At 51.5% G+C, this 18796-nt stretch overlaps 7 protein-coding genes across 7 annotated transcripts; 3 read left to right on the top strand and 4 right to left on the bottom strand.

Annotated features, from left to right (window-relative positions):
• Nucleotides 1-33: 33 nt before the first annotated feature.
• BU25DRAFT_407003 (eukaryotic translation initiation factor 3) lies at nucleotides 34-1939 on the bottom strand. Its single transcript, XM_033705424.1, has 3 exons — nucleotides 1601-1939; nucleotides 503-1540; nucleotides 34-451 (listed from the first exon to the last, which is right to left on the bottom strand). Exons 1-3 carry the CDS (start codon nucleotides 1868-1870, stop codon nucleotides 371-373), a joined length of 1389 nt encoding a protein of 462 aa, XP_033566664.1. The 5' UTR covers nucleotides 1871-1939; the 3' UTR covers nucleotides 34-370.
• A 242-nt stretch (nucleotides 1940-2181) lies between these two features.
• BU25DRAFT_152634 (uncharacterized protein) lies at nucleotides 2182-3263 on the top strand. The gene has a single exon (XM_033700642.1). The coding sequence runs from the start codon at nucleotides 2422-2424 to the stop codon at nucleotides 2905-2907; it is 486 nt and encodes a 161-aa protein (XP_033566663.1). The 5' UTR covers nucleotides 2182-2421; the 3' UTR covers nucleotides 2908-3263.
• Nucleotides 3149-4566, bottom strand: BU25DRAFT_476036 (carbon-nitrogen hydrolase; the record flags this gene model as incomplete). Its single annotated transcript, XM_033710942.1, has 4 exons — nucleotides 3149-3617; nucleotides 3690-4020; nucleotides 4143-4471; nucleotides 4525-4566. The coding sequence occupies 4 exons, from the start codon at nucleotides 4564-4566 to the stop codon at nucleotides 3390-3392; spliced, it is 930 nt and encodes a 309-aa protein (XP_033566662.1). The 3' UTR covers nucleotides 3149-3389.
• Nucleotides 4567-5086: 520 nt separating this feature from the next.
• Nucleotides 5087-6646, bottom strand: BU25DRAFT_454789 (uncharacterized protein; the record flags this gene model as incomplete). The annotated part of the gene is made up of 6 exons (XM_033709892.1): nucleotides 5087-5581; nucleotides 5634-6187; nucleotides 6252-6273; nucleotides 6386-6466; nucleotides 6521-6530; nucleotides 6597-6646. The coding sequence occupies 6 exons, from the start codon at nucleotides 6644-6646 to the stop codon at nucleotides 5087-5089; spliced, it is 1212 nt and encodes a 403-aa protein (XP_033566661.1).
• A 447-nt stretch (nucleotides 6647-7093) lies between these two features.
• On the top strand, nucleotides 7094-8647 carry BU25DRAFT_359510 (26S protease regulatory subunit 8). Its single transcript, XM_033703641.1, has 2 exons — nucleotides 7094-7188; nucleotides 7246-8647. The coding sequence occupies exon 2, from the start codon at nucleotides 7330-7332 to the stop codon at nucleotides 8590-8592; it is 1263 nt and encodes a 420-aa protein (XP_033566660.1). The 5' UTR covers nucleotides 7094-7188; nucleotides 7246-7329; the 3' UTR covers nucleotides 8593-8647.
• A 607-nt stretch (nucleotides 8648-9254) lies between these two features.
• Nucleotides 9255-12507, top strand: BU25DRAFT_406996 (OPT-domain-containing protein). Its single transcript, XM_033705423.1, has 6 exons — nucleotides 9255-9333; nucleotides 9449-10290; nucleotides 10341-10700; nucleotides 10749-10902; nucleotides 10951-12299; nucleotides 12359-12507. The coding sequence occupies exons 1-6, from the start codon at nucleotides 9285-9287 to the stop codon at nucleotides 12428-12430; spliced, it is 2826 nt and encodes a 941-aa protein (XP_033566659.1). The 5' UTR covers nucleotides 9255-9284; the 3' UTR covers nucleotides 12431-12507.
• Nucleotides 12508-14763: 2256 nt separating this feature from the next.
• Nucleotides 14764-15746, bottom strand: BU25DRAFT_406995 (uncharacterized protein). Its single transcript, XM_033705422.1, has one exon. It carries the CDS (start codon nucleotides 15622-15624, stop codon nucleotides 15256-15258), a length of 369 nt encoding a protein of 122 aa, XP_033566658.1. The 5' UTR covers nucleotides 15625-15746; the 3' UTR covers nucleotides 14764-15255.
• Nucleotides 15747-18796: the final 3050 nt, after the last annotated feature.

Genomic DNA, 18796 nt, shown 5'->3' with positions numbered 1-18796 from the left:
GCAAGGTCATCATCAATGTGATACAGCCATTCCATATGCAGGCTAGCAAGACTGAAATACTCTCACTAGGTGCGATTTGTTCATTGACGGATATATCATCAAACTTCCACTGCTCACCCTCTGCACCTCTGGACGCGGTGCTCTTTTCCCCTCCCACCACTCTGCTTCCACACATGCGGTGGTGGCACGGCCTTCAGCAGAGCTTCGACGCACCTGTGACTCTATCGCTTCATTGATCCCCTGAGCTGTTTGCTCAATTATCCGCAAAAATGCTTTTCCATGATGCCGTAAACCCCCAACTCCAAGCCGGATGCTCTATCTCGATTTGGCCAAGGATATCTCTGAAGTACCTCTCATGTCGTTTTACTCTCTAGTAAGTGCGAGCCAAGTTCCTGAGGTACCAATCGACGAGTTTCCGGCCAACCTTCGCCTCGGAGACGTGGATGAGGTCCTGCTTAGTATTAGTTACACAGTTCATTGTTTCATAGTTGGTTGCACTTACACCCTCCATGGCGTAGTCAAGGTCGCCGGCGGAAACCACATCACCCTCCAGCAGGCCACCCTCGTTCCACCTGATTTGCCTATTCCTCTGCTTGTTGACGAGCAACCAGCACCTCAGCTTCTCTGGCTCAACCTCGAGGAAACCAGCGAGCTTCTTAAGATCCATGGTGGTGTACAGCTTCAGGTAGCTCTTGACCGTGGGCGACATCATGTTGTTCTTAACCTCATCCATGAAGATGCGAAGGTGGTGCTCGACGGGGTCGATGTTGACCTCCGGGTTGTCAAAGTCGGGCGGTGTGGGGCTGATGAACTTAGGGCAAGCGGTGCGGAACAGCTCCTCAAACAGGGGAAGGGACTCGGGTCCACCGCGCTGCAGCTTGTTGAACTGCTCGCCGTACTTCTCGCGGAGAGCGGTGTGGATGGTGTCGTCGAGCCTTGTGGGCTGGAAGGCAACGCAGATGGCGACGAGTGCGTACATCTGGTCGTTCTTCTTTGTGATCGAGTCGTACTGAGCGTTCTTCTGGAAGTTCTTGGTCCTCGAGACGTAGACGAGGATGTGGGAGAACATGCGGATGGCGTCGGTGTAGCGGCGCATCATCATGTAGGAGAAACCAACATAGTAGTACGTGGTGAAGTGGGCGGCCATGACGCGGGCGAACTGGGCCTTCTTGTTGAGCTCGATGTCGTCGAGGGTCTTGAGCGCAAGGCTGAAGTCACCCAACAGGCAGTGCACACGCAGGAGACCGATGATGGAGAAGTACCCCAGCATCTTGTACAAGGGGCGCTGGCCGTACTCGCCAGCGTACAGGTTCGAGTCCTCGCCGCGCTTCATGGCTGCGAGCTGCTCGTTGATCTGCGACCGCTGGATGAGCGAGTACAGGACGTTGAGGACGCTGTAGCAGCCCCATGTGTTCGGGTTCTCGCGCAGGAGCTGGATCTCCTCCTGGTTGTCGTTCTTCAGGGCGACCTTCTGGCGATAGCTGCAAAAGCTGTTGAACTGGTAGATAAACTCATCGATGACGTCCCACGCCCAGTAGTACTGTCTGCCATGTTAGCTGTGCCGCCCTCACTTTCACTCTGCCAAGCCTGTTGTTCTTACGTTGGGGACCTCGAGGTCGACGGGGCCGTCCGAGTTGAGGATGTAGTGGAACAGGTTGCAGTAGTTGTCGTAGCTGGCAAACTTGGTCTCCAGCGTCGCCTGGAACTCGAGGGGCGTCGCGGCGGCCTGCAGCTGGGCGTGAATGTCCTGGTTGCTGCCAATCGAGGGCATGCGGTCGAGCTCCTCCATGCCGTCGTACTGCACCTGCTCGCGGTACTCGCCGGCCATGATCTCCTCCTCGGCGTCCGAGCCGTCCTGGTACCGGCTCATGGTGATGCGATCGTGTGTGCTGCGTGCGACGGGCGCGTCGGGTGCGGTGGCAGGGCGTCGAGCGTGCGGTGACGGCGGGCTGGTGATCGATGAGGCTCCGGCCTTTGTCGAGAATTCGATAATTTGCGTGTGCGTCGCGGGGCAGGCGCTGGCGCGCACTGACACAATCTGACTACCCGCCATTGTGCCGCGGGCGAATCACGACGCGGCGGCCTTGTTTCATGCCTTACTCCGACTGAGTGTCCACCGCCTCAGTCTGTCGTGTTAGCAGGTCTGGCGAGCTGGCTTCAACCTGTGCCGTGCAGGCGGAGAGAGATCCTGCCCATCCGCCTGCTCAGCGTCGCATCATGAGCCACTTCGGAGACTCAGCGCACGAGGCTAGGGGCGCTGACTGGTTCCGCCGCCTGAAAGAACCAGCAGACTTATAAGCCACAGCGTCCTCCACGGAGCTTCTGGGAGTGCATTCCCGCGCTGTCAGGCTCCATACCAACTTTAAGTTCAAGTTTTTGACCATCTTTCATCCTTTGCCTGCTGCTGTGACAGTCGCCGATATGACATTCACCATCATCCTCTTTGTCACCAGGAAACCAAACCTCTCGCCAGAGGAGTTCAAGGACCACTACGAGAGCGTGCACATCCCACTAGCACAACGTCTCTGCGCGGGAAACTGGCCATTCAAGTTTACACGACAATATCTGGCTCGCATCACGCGTAAAGGTTTCGGTGGGCCAGCGAACCCTGACAGGCCTCCACTCCTCTTGCGGGGCGATGCTCAGGACATCGATTACGACTGCGTGTCTGAGATGACCTTCGAGAATGAGAACGCTTTTCAAGCGTTCTACAAGAGAGTCTATGAGAAAGATGTTGCGGCAAAGCTTGCCGCGGACGAGACGATATTCCTGGAGCTGGGGAAAACAAGAGTCGTTGTGGTCGGCGAGACTATCTCCACCGAGCATGGCGTGACCAGGACCGTCAAGAATTGCACACGCACCAACGACACCTCGGACAGTGAAGGCAGCACGAGTGAACAGAGCTGAAACGATCAAGAGTTGGCATGGCGTTTGATGGCTCTTGTTCTGGCGTTTGGATTGGTGTTCAGTCACCATTACCGAGGAGGATTCTTATGTAACCCTCGATGCTCGGTGCTTGATGCTCGGTTACCATGGCACTTCATTGGTGTACGCAACATCGGTCAAAGATAATGGAGTTCAGCTCAGCTTCTTCGGAATGAAACTGGGGATTGTCTGCTGGAGCTTGCCAACAAGATAGATGGCGTCATTCGGATATGTTATCCGCTAGAGGTGATTATATCCCGGGTTTCATGGAGCACGCTCCGCTGCACCGTGAGCGATGGACTTCGGCGTACTTTTGCTTCTTTCGCTCGTGTTGGTCGGAGCGATCTCGACTACTTTATGGCTACTACTAGGATCTATCAGGTGCTATCCTGAGCAATGCAAAGTCTAGTCAACGTCAAGACCTTACACCAGCGCTAAACGGCTGTGCAAAGCGAGTCGACGTACTAATCCCTACTCTCTTGCTCATCCCTTGTCCCTTCATTGTCCCCTGAGTGCGGATTGTCCAACCGCGAGTGCCTATAATCGTAGTGCCAATCACTTCTCGAAATATCACTCCTGATCTGATAGTTCGCCTCCGCATCCTCCAGCGTCTGCATATCAACATCCACAACAACCATTCCCTCAGCTGCACTCCCCAATCTCGCCAGGGGCCCCACAAACGGCACCGTAACCTACTACACATCAGCAAATACTTTCCACGCAAGAGAGAAATCAGAGCTGGAGGTGAGAGATGGAGAACTGACCTGACTCAACCCCGCATACCCCTTCCCCGGCGGCCCCCCCGCATTCGCAAACACAACCGCACACGTATTCTCAAACGCCCTAGTCGTCAACATACTATCCAAGAATAGCGCCTCACTTGCCGGATTTCTGGCCAGGCCAGCGGCATTACAGTCATTGAGGGTCCAGAAAGTGGGAATGATGATGATCTTTGCGCCTGCGGCGATGAGCTCGCGGAAGGCCTCGGGGAACGCGAGATCCCAGCAGATGAGCATGCCGACTTTGCCGATTGGGGTATCGAAGACTTCATGGGGGGCGTGCATGGACGAGGTTAGGTGGTCGCGTTCTGGGCCCCTGTGACGTGGTCAGACGTCATTTGGCTGATAGCCATGCTCTCAGATGTGGATGCGATGAGAGCAGGAAAGAAGAAGACGTTGAGGGGATTATTAGCACAGTAGAAGAGGGTGTCGACATACCAAAGGTTCTTCTTGACATACTTCCCCAGAATCTCCCCATCCCTCCCAATGAAATACGCCACATTCAGCAACCGATCCTCCTCTTTCTCCTCTCCCCTATGCCCCTCGACAATAGTCCCGGGCACAATGCAAATCCCACACTCTTTCGCCAGCTCTTGATACTTCTTCAGATACGTCTCCCATTGGTCACAAAGACCAGCGAATGATGGGTCTTTCGGTAGCCAATTCGTGAGATGGTATTCTGGGAGCACGGCAAGCTCAGCGCCTTGGGCTGCGGCAGACCGAACGAAATTTGATGCTTTTTTGAAGTTGTGCTCGAGATCCAAGGGCTAGGGCGGATGAGTATGCGGTCATGGTGATGTTATGCTGTAGGAGAGCGTACTTTGGGGTACAACTGAATCACCGCGACCTTGATAGTAGGCATCACTTTGTTTCTTGGTATGATTTTAGTGGTGCACGAAAGGGTTAAAGATAGTGAGAGGTGAGATGGTGACACGCGAGTGAAGATGGGGTAAGCTCCCACAGCCGAAGCTAAGCTCCACCTGATCATGATTGGTCAATACCACATAAATAGTATGGTTAGAGTATCCTATACAGTGCGCTATCATGCCAAAGCTAGAGTCGATCGATTGAATTATTTTAGGTAAGAAAGGCTCGAAAGAAAGCGGGTATCTAGGTACTGACAATATCGATGCTCCTGGAAACGCCATACAAACATTAGGAAACAACAACCCCAAGTGCACCGTACAGCGGGTGAAAGGAACTACAACCACCGATTGTAAGTTGCTGACCGGGCGGGAATACAGACTTTGTGAGGGCAGGGTGGCTCTCGAACCTACAAGGAGCCAGCGCAGTGTGTTCGCCGGACTGCTCTCGCCCTGGGGGCCGGCAGTAGTTACGAACTGTCGACTAGTGGCATTTAAGCCAGCACGAGCATAGTATGTTCAAGCTACAGCAGCCTTGGCCCAGTCGTTGCGATCGAGGCGGATGCCATTGGATATGTAGGATTCAGTTTGCGCGTCTGAGTCGATGTCGGAGCCGGTGTCGAGGAGCGCATAAGTGTTTGTCATTGAGAGAGGAATCGATGGAACACGCATCACTGGCAGACGGGTTCTCATGCTAGGTTGAGGCAACGGAGCTGCGCACTCGTCTGGTGCCCAGTCGATTCGCGTACCCTTGTAGATCGTGCGAGACATCATACATGTCCTGGCGAATAGCGCGTTGTGGATCGAGTTGGTCGATATGTATGCGTCTCCGTTGAGAAAGTGAATATCGACAACAACGAGATTGTGGATATGGTCGAGTTGATCTCGGATCTGCTCCTCAGTGACCCTACCAGCCACACCGCTCACGATAAGATTCCTTGACGCTCCACCTGCGATCTTGTTGGAGATGTGATGTGGTACGTGGAATTGACGATCGGCCCAACGGAACTCGAGCTACAATCAAATTAGCCTTATACACATGTGTGCTTCGAACAAAAGGACATACACGCTTAGCGTGTAGGTAGATGTCGTTGCGCTTGACGTATGCCAAAAAGTCCGCTGCACCTTCAACAAAAGATACAGTAGCAGAACGGTCGTTGCGGAGAAAGATATCGAGCAGTCGTCCTCCACGAATCACATCAGCGATATCCTTGTGGGTAGTACGATCCGCAAGGTTGGTGATGAGGATGGTGCGCTGGTCATGAACTGGGATGCGTTCGCGATATGCACGCTCTTGCCTGTGGTCCTCCTCGTCTACCTCCGAATAGTTGTCCACGCAGGACTCAGTCTGATCGTTGCTGTAGGCTCGGTGCAAAGGGCGACGTTGAGGTAGATCGAGACGGTCACTGCCAATCTCAGTGTCGTCTGGGGTTGGCGGGCTGTCGTTGCCGTGGGGCGCTCTCATGGTGACGGGGACCGTCCTAGGTTTCACGAAAGTCTTCTCCGAGCTGTACTCGTATTGTGAAGTATCGTCGTTGGCAGCCTCGCTTTCACCAGCTAGCAGTGTATTCAGAGTGTCCATGGTCAGACCTCCACGGAACAGGGCGCTCTTGAGCAGAGCTAGAGCTGGTCAGTATCGAGCACGTGAGCCGAGCCACTCGCGGCAGCATCCTAATAAACGTACTGTAGTCTCGACAGCATTGTTGCTGTAGTTCGTCAGTGACTTTGCTAGGAGATGTGCTTGAGAGCGAAAAAAAAAAGCCGGGTATTGGACAAAGCAGCACTTGAGTGTGTGTGAACCCGAGAAGAGGGACCTACTAGATAGTCATGCTCCTCCTTTGAGATAGTGACATTGCTGAACAGATCAGGAGCAAGCTCGAACTCATGCCCAGAAGTGTGCTGGCATTGTTCAGTATGTTGAAGAAGCGGTTGCCTAGCGAACAGTCGACTCACAAATTGGGCTCTGTTGTTGTGTTGTTAGCAAATACGCAAGGCTTTGGTTTCAGCTTTGCATAGATGATATACTCACCTTCGGAGAAGAGCATCGAAGTAGGCCCTACCTATAGTGACGGTGGCCATGTTGGATAGGTTGAAAAGAAGCAGAAGGCTGAAGGTGCCTTTTGCAAGGTTCGTGAGAGGAGAAAGAGATGGCATGGAGAAGGCTCCAGGGCTAGTCTTGGCTGACCGTTTGGTTGATATCATTCTGGGGGAAGGAGCTTGGGCGCAGCCGCAGCCGCCCCACTTTTGCTGAGAAGACGCGACGCGACGAGGGACCGTTTGACCTCTGTCCAAACGGAAGCACTCAACACAAATGTTCACAACAACTACCCTCTTCGCACCACAATCACCTGAGGTTGAAATGTAATGCCTAAATTTTCTGTGCAAGTCTTGACACGAATGAAGCACTTGACGTGCAACCTACCCAAACAATACTTGGCGCACAGCTGTTCCTTCCGGGCCTAGTGCAATCCGCGCTTTCCCAAAGTTTTTGTGGCGTGCATCTCAAGCTCATGGACTCCAATGACCCGAAATCGCAGCTGTTGAAGCAACTCACCACGAGCGGCGGCGACAATGCCGGCTCGCTATATTCACAGTTCACCGACAATCCGTTCTTTACTGCCGTACGATCGATCCCTTTCCTGGCCCGCCGAGATGGAGTGTGCTCACAATAGCCACAGGGCTTCGGACTCGCAGCGTTAGGAGTCGCAGCGCGAACAGGACAGAAAGGACTTCAACATGGCACCGCGTTCCTACGACGACGAATGCTCATCGATCTCGAGATCACACGCCACGACGATGCCTACCCTTGGCTCCTTCAATGGATGACCACGTATCATAGGGCGCAATTGACCGGCGCCCAGCGCTCGACAGGCGCATCAGCTGCGCCAAGTGGCCTGCTCACGAAATTGCTCAACCGCATCGATCCTCGTATGCACCATCTCCAGGTTCGAACCTCGGCGCCCCAGGATGGCCCAGCGCTCGCTGCGCACTTCTCCTTCGTTCCTGGCCCTGGCCGGCACTTCATGCGCTACAAGAACGCATTCCTACTTGTCGATAGACAACGTACACGCGATGCCTTCGATATGCGAGACGGTACACCCTTCGAAACGATCAGCCTCACGACTTTGTACAGCCACCGCGGCGTGTTCGAGGATATCTTCGCTGAAGCACACCAACTTTACCAGCAGTCGCAAGAGGGTAAGACGGTCATCTACAACTCCATGGGCACTAGTTGGCAGCCATTTGGACAACCAAAGCGCAAGCGTCCGTTGGACTCAGTGGTGTTGGAGGCAGGTGTAAAAGAGAGGATCGTTGAGGATATGGAGGCTTTCATCTCCTCGCGCGCATGGTACCTCGACCGCGGCATACCATACAGGAGAGGCTATCTGCTCTATGGTCCTCCGGGAACAGGCAAGAGCTCGTTCATTCAAGCTGTGGCAGGGCATTTGGATTTTAACATTGCCATTCTGAACGTCAGTGAGCGAGGTCTGACGGATGACCGCCTGAATCACCTGTTGACCAACGTGCCACGGCGGACTGTCGTACTCCTTGAAGACGTGGACGTTGCCTTCATGAACCGAAAGACGCCGGGAGCAGATGGCTTTGCTAGCGCGTCTGTAACATTTTCTGGACTACTCAATGCTCTGGACGGTGTTGCTAGTGCTGAAGAGCGCATCATCTTTCTCACGACTAACCACGTTGAAAGGTTGGACGAGGCCCTGGTGCGACCTGGACGCGTCGACATGACTATAAGACTCGGTGAAGCTACTGAGCATCAGATCGAGCAGCTATGGGATCGATTCTACGCCGAGTTCGACGCGAACGGTGAAGCCAAGCAGAGATTCATGGCTAAGGTCAAGGAATTGGGGTTGGCTGAGTCGGTGAGCACAGCAGCACTGCAAGGGCTCTTTCTGTATAACAAGGACGATGTCGAGGGTGCCATTAGCATGGTCTCAGGCCTCACCGCTGGTCACAGTCAACGTGAAGGCCATGTGGGCATCCCTGGACATGTAGATGTAAAATAAGCGGGGTTGGCGACTGCATGACATCACACCGATCTGTGTCAATACATCTGGCCCCATTTGCATAATTATCTAGTGTACAATAAATGTACTTGCAAACGTTAGAGCATTTTGATCGAACTGCAAGTTGAATTTTTCTCATCACCAGGCCCGAGGAGCATTGCAGTCCACGGACCCAGCAAATGCGTGGGTGATGATGCGCAGCCGCCCGTGCCGCACCTTGTTTGACGGCCAACCGAGCTTCGCGCTCCGAGGGCCGGCTAGCTTTTCCACGTTAATGCGTCCCGCCTGAGATGCAGTCTTTATTGGCCTAATTCTAGAACAAGCTCACATTCCGAAACTTTATCTAATCAGATCATCGAAAGATTACGATTTTATCTGATCGTCTGATACCCCGACTTCGCACGAAAAGGGTTTCGTGTGATATACCGGCGCAAATAGCCACGCGCCCCTGTGGCCTACGAACCCACCTGGGCATATTTATGACTGAAGAAGCGTCGTTCCCGCCCGTCGTTTCTTCGCCTGTTCTTCGTGACACGAGCTACGACCCGGGCCCTTCCTCTCCCGCAGGCAGCAGCTACGAGTTACATGACTTCCGCCAAAAAGCAAGGAACATAGCCGCAGCCGCAGCAGATGACGAGCGCGATCTCTCAGCACATCCCACAGAGAACTCTTCTCCGTCTGTCAAGAAAAGGATGTCGCGCACACCGCTGCTGGTACGATCATCCCCAGCGCAGGGCACAGGTAAGTTAATGAATCATTTCGAATTCCGCGCTTGAGTGCGCTCAGGCGACGTGCGCATCCACGACCTTTGGTTGACACTGGCACCCTGAAGATGCATACTGAATATGTTTCCCAGGATCCTATGGAGGTTTACCGATACTCTCGTTGAGCCCCGATCAATCTGACGAGGATCATGTGACCAGCGCCGCACGTCATGGAAAGAAGAAGGCGAAGAGCAGGCTCTCAAACGCCGTGTCGAACACATCCCTGAGAAGCAACCATGGATCTGCACGGAACTCGCCCATTCTCACGAATTCCGCATCGAGACGGAGACTGAGGGATGAAAGTGGTAGCAGCACGACGCTCAACGAGGAGCTTGGAGGACAAGAAGCCCAATTTGAGGCTCGTTTCAACGCCAGCGCATTAGACCCCTCGATGGCTGGAGTTTCACCTGTGCTCGGGAGCACCAAGTCATCAGCATCCAGTACCAATATCGACATCGACGAGGACGAGGACGACGATGATGTTTCTTACGGCGAAGACTTGCACGATCAGAAAGGCAACCCATCTGACAACTCTCCCTACGCCCAAGTCCGGGCGTCCGTCGCTGCTACTGATAACACCACCTTATCCATTGATACACCACGGATGTGGATTCTATCCTTGATATTTGCTATTGCCGGTTCTTCAACCAATCTGTTTTTCTCCCTACGATACCCTAGCGTCAGCCTTACTCCTATTATTGCGTTATTGCTTGTTCACCCTCTTGGTCTGTTTTGGGACCGAATCTTCAAACGACCGGACGACCCCGAAGAAACCTTCGTCGATGGCTGCCGAGCCAGCCTCGCTCTACCACCTAACACACCTTGGACCCGTCGATTTCGACTCTATCTTGCAAAAGGCCGCTGGAATGAAAAAGAGCATTGCTGCGTTTATGTCAGCAGCAACGTGTCTTTTGGATTCGCATTTGCTACAGATGTCAGTACAACGCATCATGACACGCGTTCTGTATGCTAATCTGGCTGCAGGTTATCGTCGAGCAAGTGAAGTTCTACCATCAAGATCTGGGCATCATGTATCAGGTCTTGCTCATTTTTTCCACACAGATCCTTGGATACTCCCTCGCTGGACTTACAAGACGGTACTTAGTACGACCGAGTGGCATGATCTGGCCAAGCACGTTGGTTTCCACTGCCATGTTTACCGCATTGCATAAGGATGAGAACAAGCCTGCGGATGGGTGGACTATCTCACCCCGGAAGTTCTTCACACGCGTCTTTTCTGGTTCCGTTGCGTTCTACTTCCTGCCTGGATTGCTCTTCCCTGCTCTGAGTTACTTCAGCGTCATCACCTGGTTTGCGCCCAAGAATGTCATCATTGCCAACCTTGTAAGTCTTCCTTAGTTGACGACCTATCATACGCTGAGTTTGCTGTAGTTCGGAGTTTCGTCCGGCTTGGGCTTGTTCCCTGTAACGTTCGACTGGGCACAGATTGCCTACATTGGATCTCCACTTGTGACACCATTCTGGGCTGCCCTCAACATTCTTGGTGGGCTTGTCCTTGTCATGTGGATTGCGGCGCCAATCATGTGTACGTGTCTTGAACTTCATCTCTACGTCGGGTGCTTACAGACTGCAGACTACGCAAACGTCATGTATTCATCCTACATGCCGATCCTCTCAGCTGCGGTCTGGGATAATACTGGTCGTCCGTACGACGTCAGCAAAATTTTGACCGAGGACTTTCTGTTCGATGCAGAGGCATACAAGAATTACAGCCGAGTGTTCCTGCCTATCACTTACGTGCTCAGCTACGCGCTTCAATTCGCTGCCTTGACAGCTCTGCTATCGCACACCGCCCTCTGGCATGGCAAAGACATTTGGAGGCAGTGGAGCCGTTCGTGGGCAGAGATCCGGAAGGCACCTGCAACCGATTATGAGCCCCTCAATAACCTTCCAGAAGGTAACGGACGCACCGCCTCCCCTAACGCTTATCGCCACAGGAATAGCACAACGTCTGAGCCTGACATGGAAGACCTTCTAGACGCTGAAGACGTGCACAATCGACTGATGCGAAGATATCCAGACGCGCCAATGACATGGTATCTACTTACCGGAGTCACCATGGCAGCTGTCGGCATGTACGTTGTCGAGTACTATCCAATCCACCTCCCGTGGTACGGTCTTTTATTGGCTCTCGGTATTGGCGCAATCCTGTTCATCCCTATCGGCATCGTCATGGCCATCACCAATCAGCAGAGCAGCATCTACCTCATTTGCCAACTGATCTGCGGTGGTGTGTTCCCTGGTCGCCCCGTTGCTAACATGGTCTTCACAACCTTTGGATATATCTCCTCGACCCAAGGCCTGAAGTTCGCTTCCGACCTGAAGCTTGGCCATTACATGAAAATTCCACCACGGCTCTTGTTCAGACTCCAGCTCACCGTCACCATCGTCTCCAGCCTCACCCAAATTGGCGTTCTGAATTGGATGCTGAACTACATCCCCGGTATATGCACTACCGAAGCCATCAACGGCTTCAACTGCCCCATCGCACGCGTCCACTTCAACGGCAGCATCCTTTGGGGTGTCGTAGGACCCAAGCGCTTCTTCGGTCCCGGCGCCCTCTACCGACCACTCGTCTGGGCTTTCCTCATCGGCGCCGTCTCGCCCATTATCTTGTGGTACTTTGCGCGCAACAACCGCAAGTCAATCCTTCGCAAAGTCAACCTCGCCGTCGTGTTTGGCAGTTTGAGTTGGATCCCACCAGCCACAGGGCTGAACTTTTCGGTTTGGGCGATCGTTTGCTACATCTTCAACTATGAGATTCGAAATCGTAGGAAGAATTGGTGGAGGAAGTATAATATGATGCTGAGCGCTGCGCTTGACTCAGGTCTTGCGTTTGGTGTGGTGGTTATCTTCTTCGGAATTGTGTTCCCAGGGTGGATAAAAGGGTTCAAGTGGTGGGGTACCGAGGTGTACAAACAGGTATGTTAAACCCCTAAGCTTAAGCTCTTGGAATGTGCAGGTGTGCTGACGACGGACAGGGCTGCGACTACACAGCGTGCTCGTACAAAGAGGTGCCGAAGGGAAGTACTTTTGGACCGAGCGATTGGTAGTCTCGGGTATTGCATTGCGTGTTGCGGGTCTTGCATATGCATGGGAAAGGCGTTTTGTTGTGATGAGCATCCAACAGTGGAGTTTGGTTTTGGATATACCTCTCATTGCATGCTAGTTTTGGCAGAATGCTACAACCTTCAATAAAAATTTGATGACAGGTTATTTGCATGAGTGCTCGTGCAAGGCAAGCAGCTCCCCTACGAAGTGGGGCCCGCAACAGTCCGTCGAAGAAGCTAGGAGCCGCAATCGTGGGAGTTGCTCTCCCTCAGAGCCAACAAGATTTGCGAGGTAAGCGATCCTAGCATAAGGCCAGGATCCTTTCTTCCTCCAAATCAAGGGCGCTCTTGATCTCTTCCTGACACATCTGTGATTTGAGAAGAAAGAACCCTGACTTTATGTCAAGAGGTGACGTTATTAGAACTATATTCCTCTAATCTCGAGTATAGTCTTGAGCGCGCTCTGCCTACTTAGATAATGCGATATGTCTTCTCTGGGTGCTTGTCTCCTTGCGTCCACGCTTCACCGTTCATGATGCCGTATACGTATGCGGTGCCGATCTTTGAGTGGAATGTGTAGTTTTCGACATCCCTCACCCTCCTCAGCACAAGCGGAACGCAGGCAGGCCGTTGCTAGTACGTAGATCTAATCGCCGACCTTCGCATCGCTATTCACGGAGACAAGAAGCTTGTGCGTTTTCGTCACTGCAAGACGATGTCTCGATGCATTCTGATCTGAAAGAAACGCACACCTCAGAGTTCCATAGCTCTTGCGCTGTCTTTTCTGGAATAAAATTCTTCCGTCCCACGAATTGCGCACGGTAATAGTCTTTTTTCCACTCTGAGAGACGTTCGTTATCCGGATGTATTAAAGTCTCCAAGATCGAATCAAAAATAGGATGCTCCTCTCAAACCGGTACGATTAGATCCTCTGTGAATCTGTGATCCGTTTGCCTGGTTTTGAGGTTAGCTATCGTGCCAACAAACCTCCCGCAAGCGGTTGGAAACGCCCCAGTGGACCTGTAAGATGGCACAATGCTTTCTTGTACGCCACCTGCACAGAACAATTCTTTGTTGTTGTACCTCTCGTCGATGCAACGGGAGGTATCATCCCACGTAAACCCCTTGACTGCGAAATCTAGTACCCAGGAAGGTAGCCCTTTTGATCGAGGGGCCGTGTCCGCAAAATCAGTCACATGGTCGAAGCAGATCAAATTGAGATTTTGCTGCTCCATCACCACAGCTTTTGCAGTTTCTGTGAACACTTGTTTGAGCAGTTTCGTATAGTCAGGTAGCAATCCAGTCGCTTGGGCCAGTCCAAGAAGAGCATAAATCCTGTCCCGAGCATCTGAAACGTCCCATTTTTCGTAATCGCAAAGTAGCTTCAACAACGATATTTCTTCTTGCTCCCGAGGCCTCCGATGTTTATACATTGTTCCAAGACGGCTAAACATAGCTTCGATGAACATCGCCTTAAAGCCCTCCAAGCGACCTTCGAATTCAGCTTGAAGCAAGCTATCCAGCCAGTCCAGGTCAATACTCCCGGATTCAGTCAACAGCAGGATCTCTTTCGCAACGAGGATCTCCTGTATGATCCACACACGCGTTTAGATGGGGTGGTTAGGGAACAGCTTGTAATTTCTGAATATCATTCTTCCAGCTCGAGCTCAAGTACTGGAACATTCGAGAGTATAGGCATAATCTCCAGAATATACGTCAATTTGTGTTGTCGCTTGCATCGTGTTGCCCAAATCCATAATACGGCCAACAGTAATTTTATATTTCTATTATTCCCAGCCATCCATGCGATATTTCTTTATGCTTTTCGGTAGATGAGTCCCAGCTGAAAGACAACCGGCTTCTTCATGTTGATATTGAGGGGCATGGAATGATCCCTGCACATCTCCAAGCGTATCGATGAACAGTCCAGATGCTTCAAGGCGCTCCGCAACGAAATTGAACGACTCTCCCCTTTGAGTTTGAACGTCACCAGCAGAGAACCCACAAGTGAACCAAATCCGTCAAAATCGTTGTTGGAAAGCGTCCAGACCTCGGGTGTAGCGAAACCATGATAATCGAACATCCAAGTAGGCAATGGGAGACCGTCAAGTGGTCTCTCTAGAACGCAACGATCAAAACAAAGCAGATTGAGGGTTCTCGACTGTGTCATCAAAGCTTTTGCGGTGTCCAGCTGATTTTGGGCCATCGTCTTTGAATAGTCAACGGTAATGTCGATGTACCGTGCGATTCCCAGTAGGGCATAGATCTTGTCACGTGGATCTGTGGCTTCGAGTTCCCAATAATCGAAAAGCAATCCTTCTAGCGAGCGCTTGTTTCTCTTCTGCCTGAATCTGTTATAGCAAAGTTGCTGGAGGTCAATCAATGGATCCATCAGGTCGTGGCCCAATGTCAGAACGGATGTCGCTGCTACAAGAAAACCCCACAGTTGGTCGAGGATGATGTCGATGTTCCCGCGACGCAGTACAACCTCTTTCGCCAGCAGAACCTCTTGTACAATCCAGACTCTGTTCCAGACTGGGTTTGTTCGGAAGATGTCATCAAGACCACTCCGCTCAGCAGTAGAACCGCCGCTCGGGCCATACATCAGCCAGGCTGTCTTTGCTGCTTCTGACCGCTTATCATATGGGTTGCATAATGTGAAAGATGTCCACATATCCCAAAGCTGCGGCCAGTTTAACCATCGTTGTCTGGCCATCACCGGTGTCATCACCGAGCCATACAATGTCTCTTTCTGCGCGATGATAAACCCTGCCCATTCGTTGCACTTGTCTGTTTCTTTCTGAAACATTATCTTGATTGATACAAATCTAATCGACCCAAAGAACCCTCTCCTTCGAAACGTGCCGAAGACTGAGCAAGACGCGGTGTAGAGACTCAGTGATCGCGATGATCCTCGCATCTTTACCGATGCGTATTGAGGCCGCTTTGTCTCCAGTGCCCCAAACGTAAGAAAGGCATTCGTATTGTGGCGCATCTGCCTGACTGTACTCGTACATGGTACCATGAAGATGGTTTGGGTTGATAGACCCTGGATTGAGGTGTAGTAGGCGGATATTAGTAGCTTTCGTAAGGCCACCATATTCGTACATATCGATACGGGACACTGAATGCGTAACATCGATTTTAGTATGTTCTGGGCCCCAAACATGTCCCGGCAGTAGGTGGCTTTCAGTCATCTTTGCGAGGGGTAGAGAGCTGCGGCAGGCCATCAAGGCTGGACATGTGTAGACACAAGCTTAACAAGCCTCTAATTATATGCTTTTCCACGTTCGTTGCAGCTGAAACTGCACTTAATGATATGAGCAAACGCGATTTGTGAGTGAGATGGCAGGAATGCTTACTGAAGGATGAGGTGCAGGTTTGGCGCCGTGCACGGGCCTTCCACTCACCTCGAGAGAGGCAGCAAAAGCTCGCCTTCATCACGACGTGACCAACTGGCCGAGTTCTTGACATCGTCATTTAGGTATCAAAGTGAATTCTTAACGGCATCTCATCACGACACACGAGCCAAAGCTATGCTAGCAACGTCTGCATGTGTGTGTCATGCACTTCATCCACAACCCACGGCAACTACGATCAAATCATAATGGCCTCTCCAGTCCCTGACAACAACCCATCATCTTCTCCACAAGACAGCTCGTCAACCTCAAATCCACGAAGCAAACCTGTGGAAGACGTCCTAGCTTGGGCTGCTGCGCACAAAAATGACCCACCGCATCGCGAAAAGATCGAGCGAACGCCTGGAGATGGGCGTAGGAACCATGGAGGACCGGTCCGGATTACCTCGAAAGACGGCGTCTTGACTGAGTATGGCAAGAAGGTAGAGCAGGAGCGACTGGCTAAGTTGGCTGCTACCAACGAGAACGGGGGAGGGAAGGAAGCAGAGTCTTCTTCCTGAACAGCCTGTTGTGAGTGAGAGCTGCGTGGCTGACTCCATCACGGGCGATGTTATTTACGCATGTAGCTACTGTCTTGGTATACTTCACAGTCTTACTCAACAACAATCTGGTCATGTCCAAAGCTGGAAAGCAGGACCAACATGTCGCTCTTTCGAGAGGATGTAATCGCAGCGGAAAAATGGAAGCGGCTAGAATCCAATTTGTGAAGGTGGATGCCGGAAGTATTGCATATACGTTGATTCGGCTCTCGTTTCAGCTATCAGGTGATACCCTCAAGTCCACCTCGGAGGAGAATAAGTGAGCTATTTGCCAAAACCTCTTCACGCATGGAGATATATACATGTGAAGTGCGGAACACACCCACACAACTCGAACGAACTGCGAGTCCTCGTCCGGAGAGTAGAACACGGGCGTGTTATATGACTTGTTGGTGTTTTTGTTGACGAAGCCGGCCGCCGCGGCAGTACCACTCTGGATGACTGTGACTGTGATGGACACAACTATGTCGTATTCTCAGCTACCATTCGAAGGTGTCGGCCTGTAGCATGATCATAGTACTCACCGTCGCCCGCGCTAGCTGTGAAGTCGCTGGCGGATATGAAAGTCGCGGGATTTGGATACCATTCATAGAACGCCGTATAACTGACGGTTCCATCTGACCCCTTAATAGCATCGAACCCAGCTTGAATGTCCCTATTCGTGTTGATTCTATCGATCCCGATCCAATACGAGACTTGTGTGCTCGAAGCCGCATTGCTAAGATCGGGCATCTTGGGAGCTAGAATATTCGAATTAGCCAAGAACGAAAATCCGCATGCTGTCCTTTGGATCGAATGAAATGTTCATCGTAGCAGGTACGCGATGTGGCGATAGTAAAGGCATAGCGGGCAGGGATGATGACTTAGGTAGGGAATGTCAGCGCAACGGTAAGTGAGAATCAAACACAAGAAGATCACGCAATGATTGTGATTCTAGATAAGACTAGCAATACAGATACTCCGAATACACAGCGGTTTGACCATGCACTGCTGATGCAATCCGTTTCTCAACCGACCTACAACTCTGAGCTCACGGTTGCGCTTTCCCCGCCAGATAGTACGATATACAACAAGATACCTCTCATCGATGTTGAAGTAGTGAGGTATATTTGTATTGGAATTGAGATCCCGAAGGATCAAGCTACATAATAACAACGCTAATACCAATTGGGTAATGGATACCGGCAGAAGCCTCCTTCTCCAACAGTCCCCTTTCTTCCGTATCCAATGATCCCATTCATGCATGTCAATAGTATCCCACACCATTCATCCTCACTCTAAACCTATATCTTTCACAAAGCCAATCAGGGCTGGTCGTGGTAGTGATTTGGTACATATGTCTACAGTATTGGACGCTGATGGGACATACTTGACTTGGAATTCTCCTGCAAGATATCATTCACGAACGAAATGGAAGTGAACACCGATGTGCTTTGAGCGTGCGTTAATCTGATGACCCTTGAGGAGAGCAATAGCTGATTGACTGTCTGAATTCAGACCAGAGAAAATGGATGGTGATGGCAGAATGGCAGTTGAGATCTCCATGATAGCACTCTTGGTCCAAAGCAGATGTGCGGTAGCATGTGAGCAAGCCATGTACTCAGCTTCACATGTGGACTTTGTAACGCAGGACTGACGCTTTGCTGACCATGACACAGTAGAGCCATTGAGCTTCATAACGTAGCCACTAAATGACTTGAAGTTATCTGGATCTGATCCCCATGAGGCATCAGAGTACATGTCAATATTGACCTGTTTAATAGGGGTACGCTGGAAGGACAGAACATACTGATAAGTGTTCTGATGATGGGTTGGAAAAGAATGTCTATAAAGAAAGGCCTGGATGTCCAGGCACGATAGGTAGATAGCAGTAGGTCGACGGTAACAATTGATCGAACCGCTGAGGAGCCGAAGAGAGGGCATTCCTCAGCCTATATACTCTAAGGGACTTTGAGGGGGCCTAGGGTGGCCTACGGACCCTGCCCGTGACAAGGAGACAGCAAGTTCTCCCGTCTGATCTGCCGTCTGTCAAGGTACTGTTTTAGGGTCCCCGTTATTTAAAACCCCTGCTAGTAATGGACAAAGTGGACAAGTTTAAACGGTGCTTGGGTTCTTTACAGTTAGTGCTGCTACACATAGCTATACAAAGAAGAAATCTATACTTCTAGATGGCTTTTAGTCATTTAAGAGAGAACACCCAATGAAATACGCAAAGTTCATCGCCCTCCCTACTGGCTGTAGATGATGGGTGCGTCTTCATGGCTGCTGCAGTCATATCAGTCTTACATTATATTTTGTAGAACACAGCATTTCTTTCACATACGACCACAGGACGTTGAAAACAAGGCTTCCCGTTCGCTCAGCCCTATTTAAGCAACGTACCGGCAGATTAGTAGTTAGGTGGGTGACCA

Source organism: Macroventuria anomochaeta, assembly GCF_010093625.1.
Source record: "Macroventuria anomochaeta strain CBS 525.71 unplaced genomic scaffold BU25scaffold_3, whole genome shotgun sequence".
Lineage (NCBI taxonomy): Eukaryota > Fungi > Ascomycota > Dothideomycetes > Pleosporales > Didymellaceae > Macroventuria > Macroventuria anomochaeta.
The sequence above is the reverse complement of the archived record's forward strand: the minus strand, read 5'-3'. Positions and strand labels throughout refer to the sequence as shown.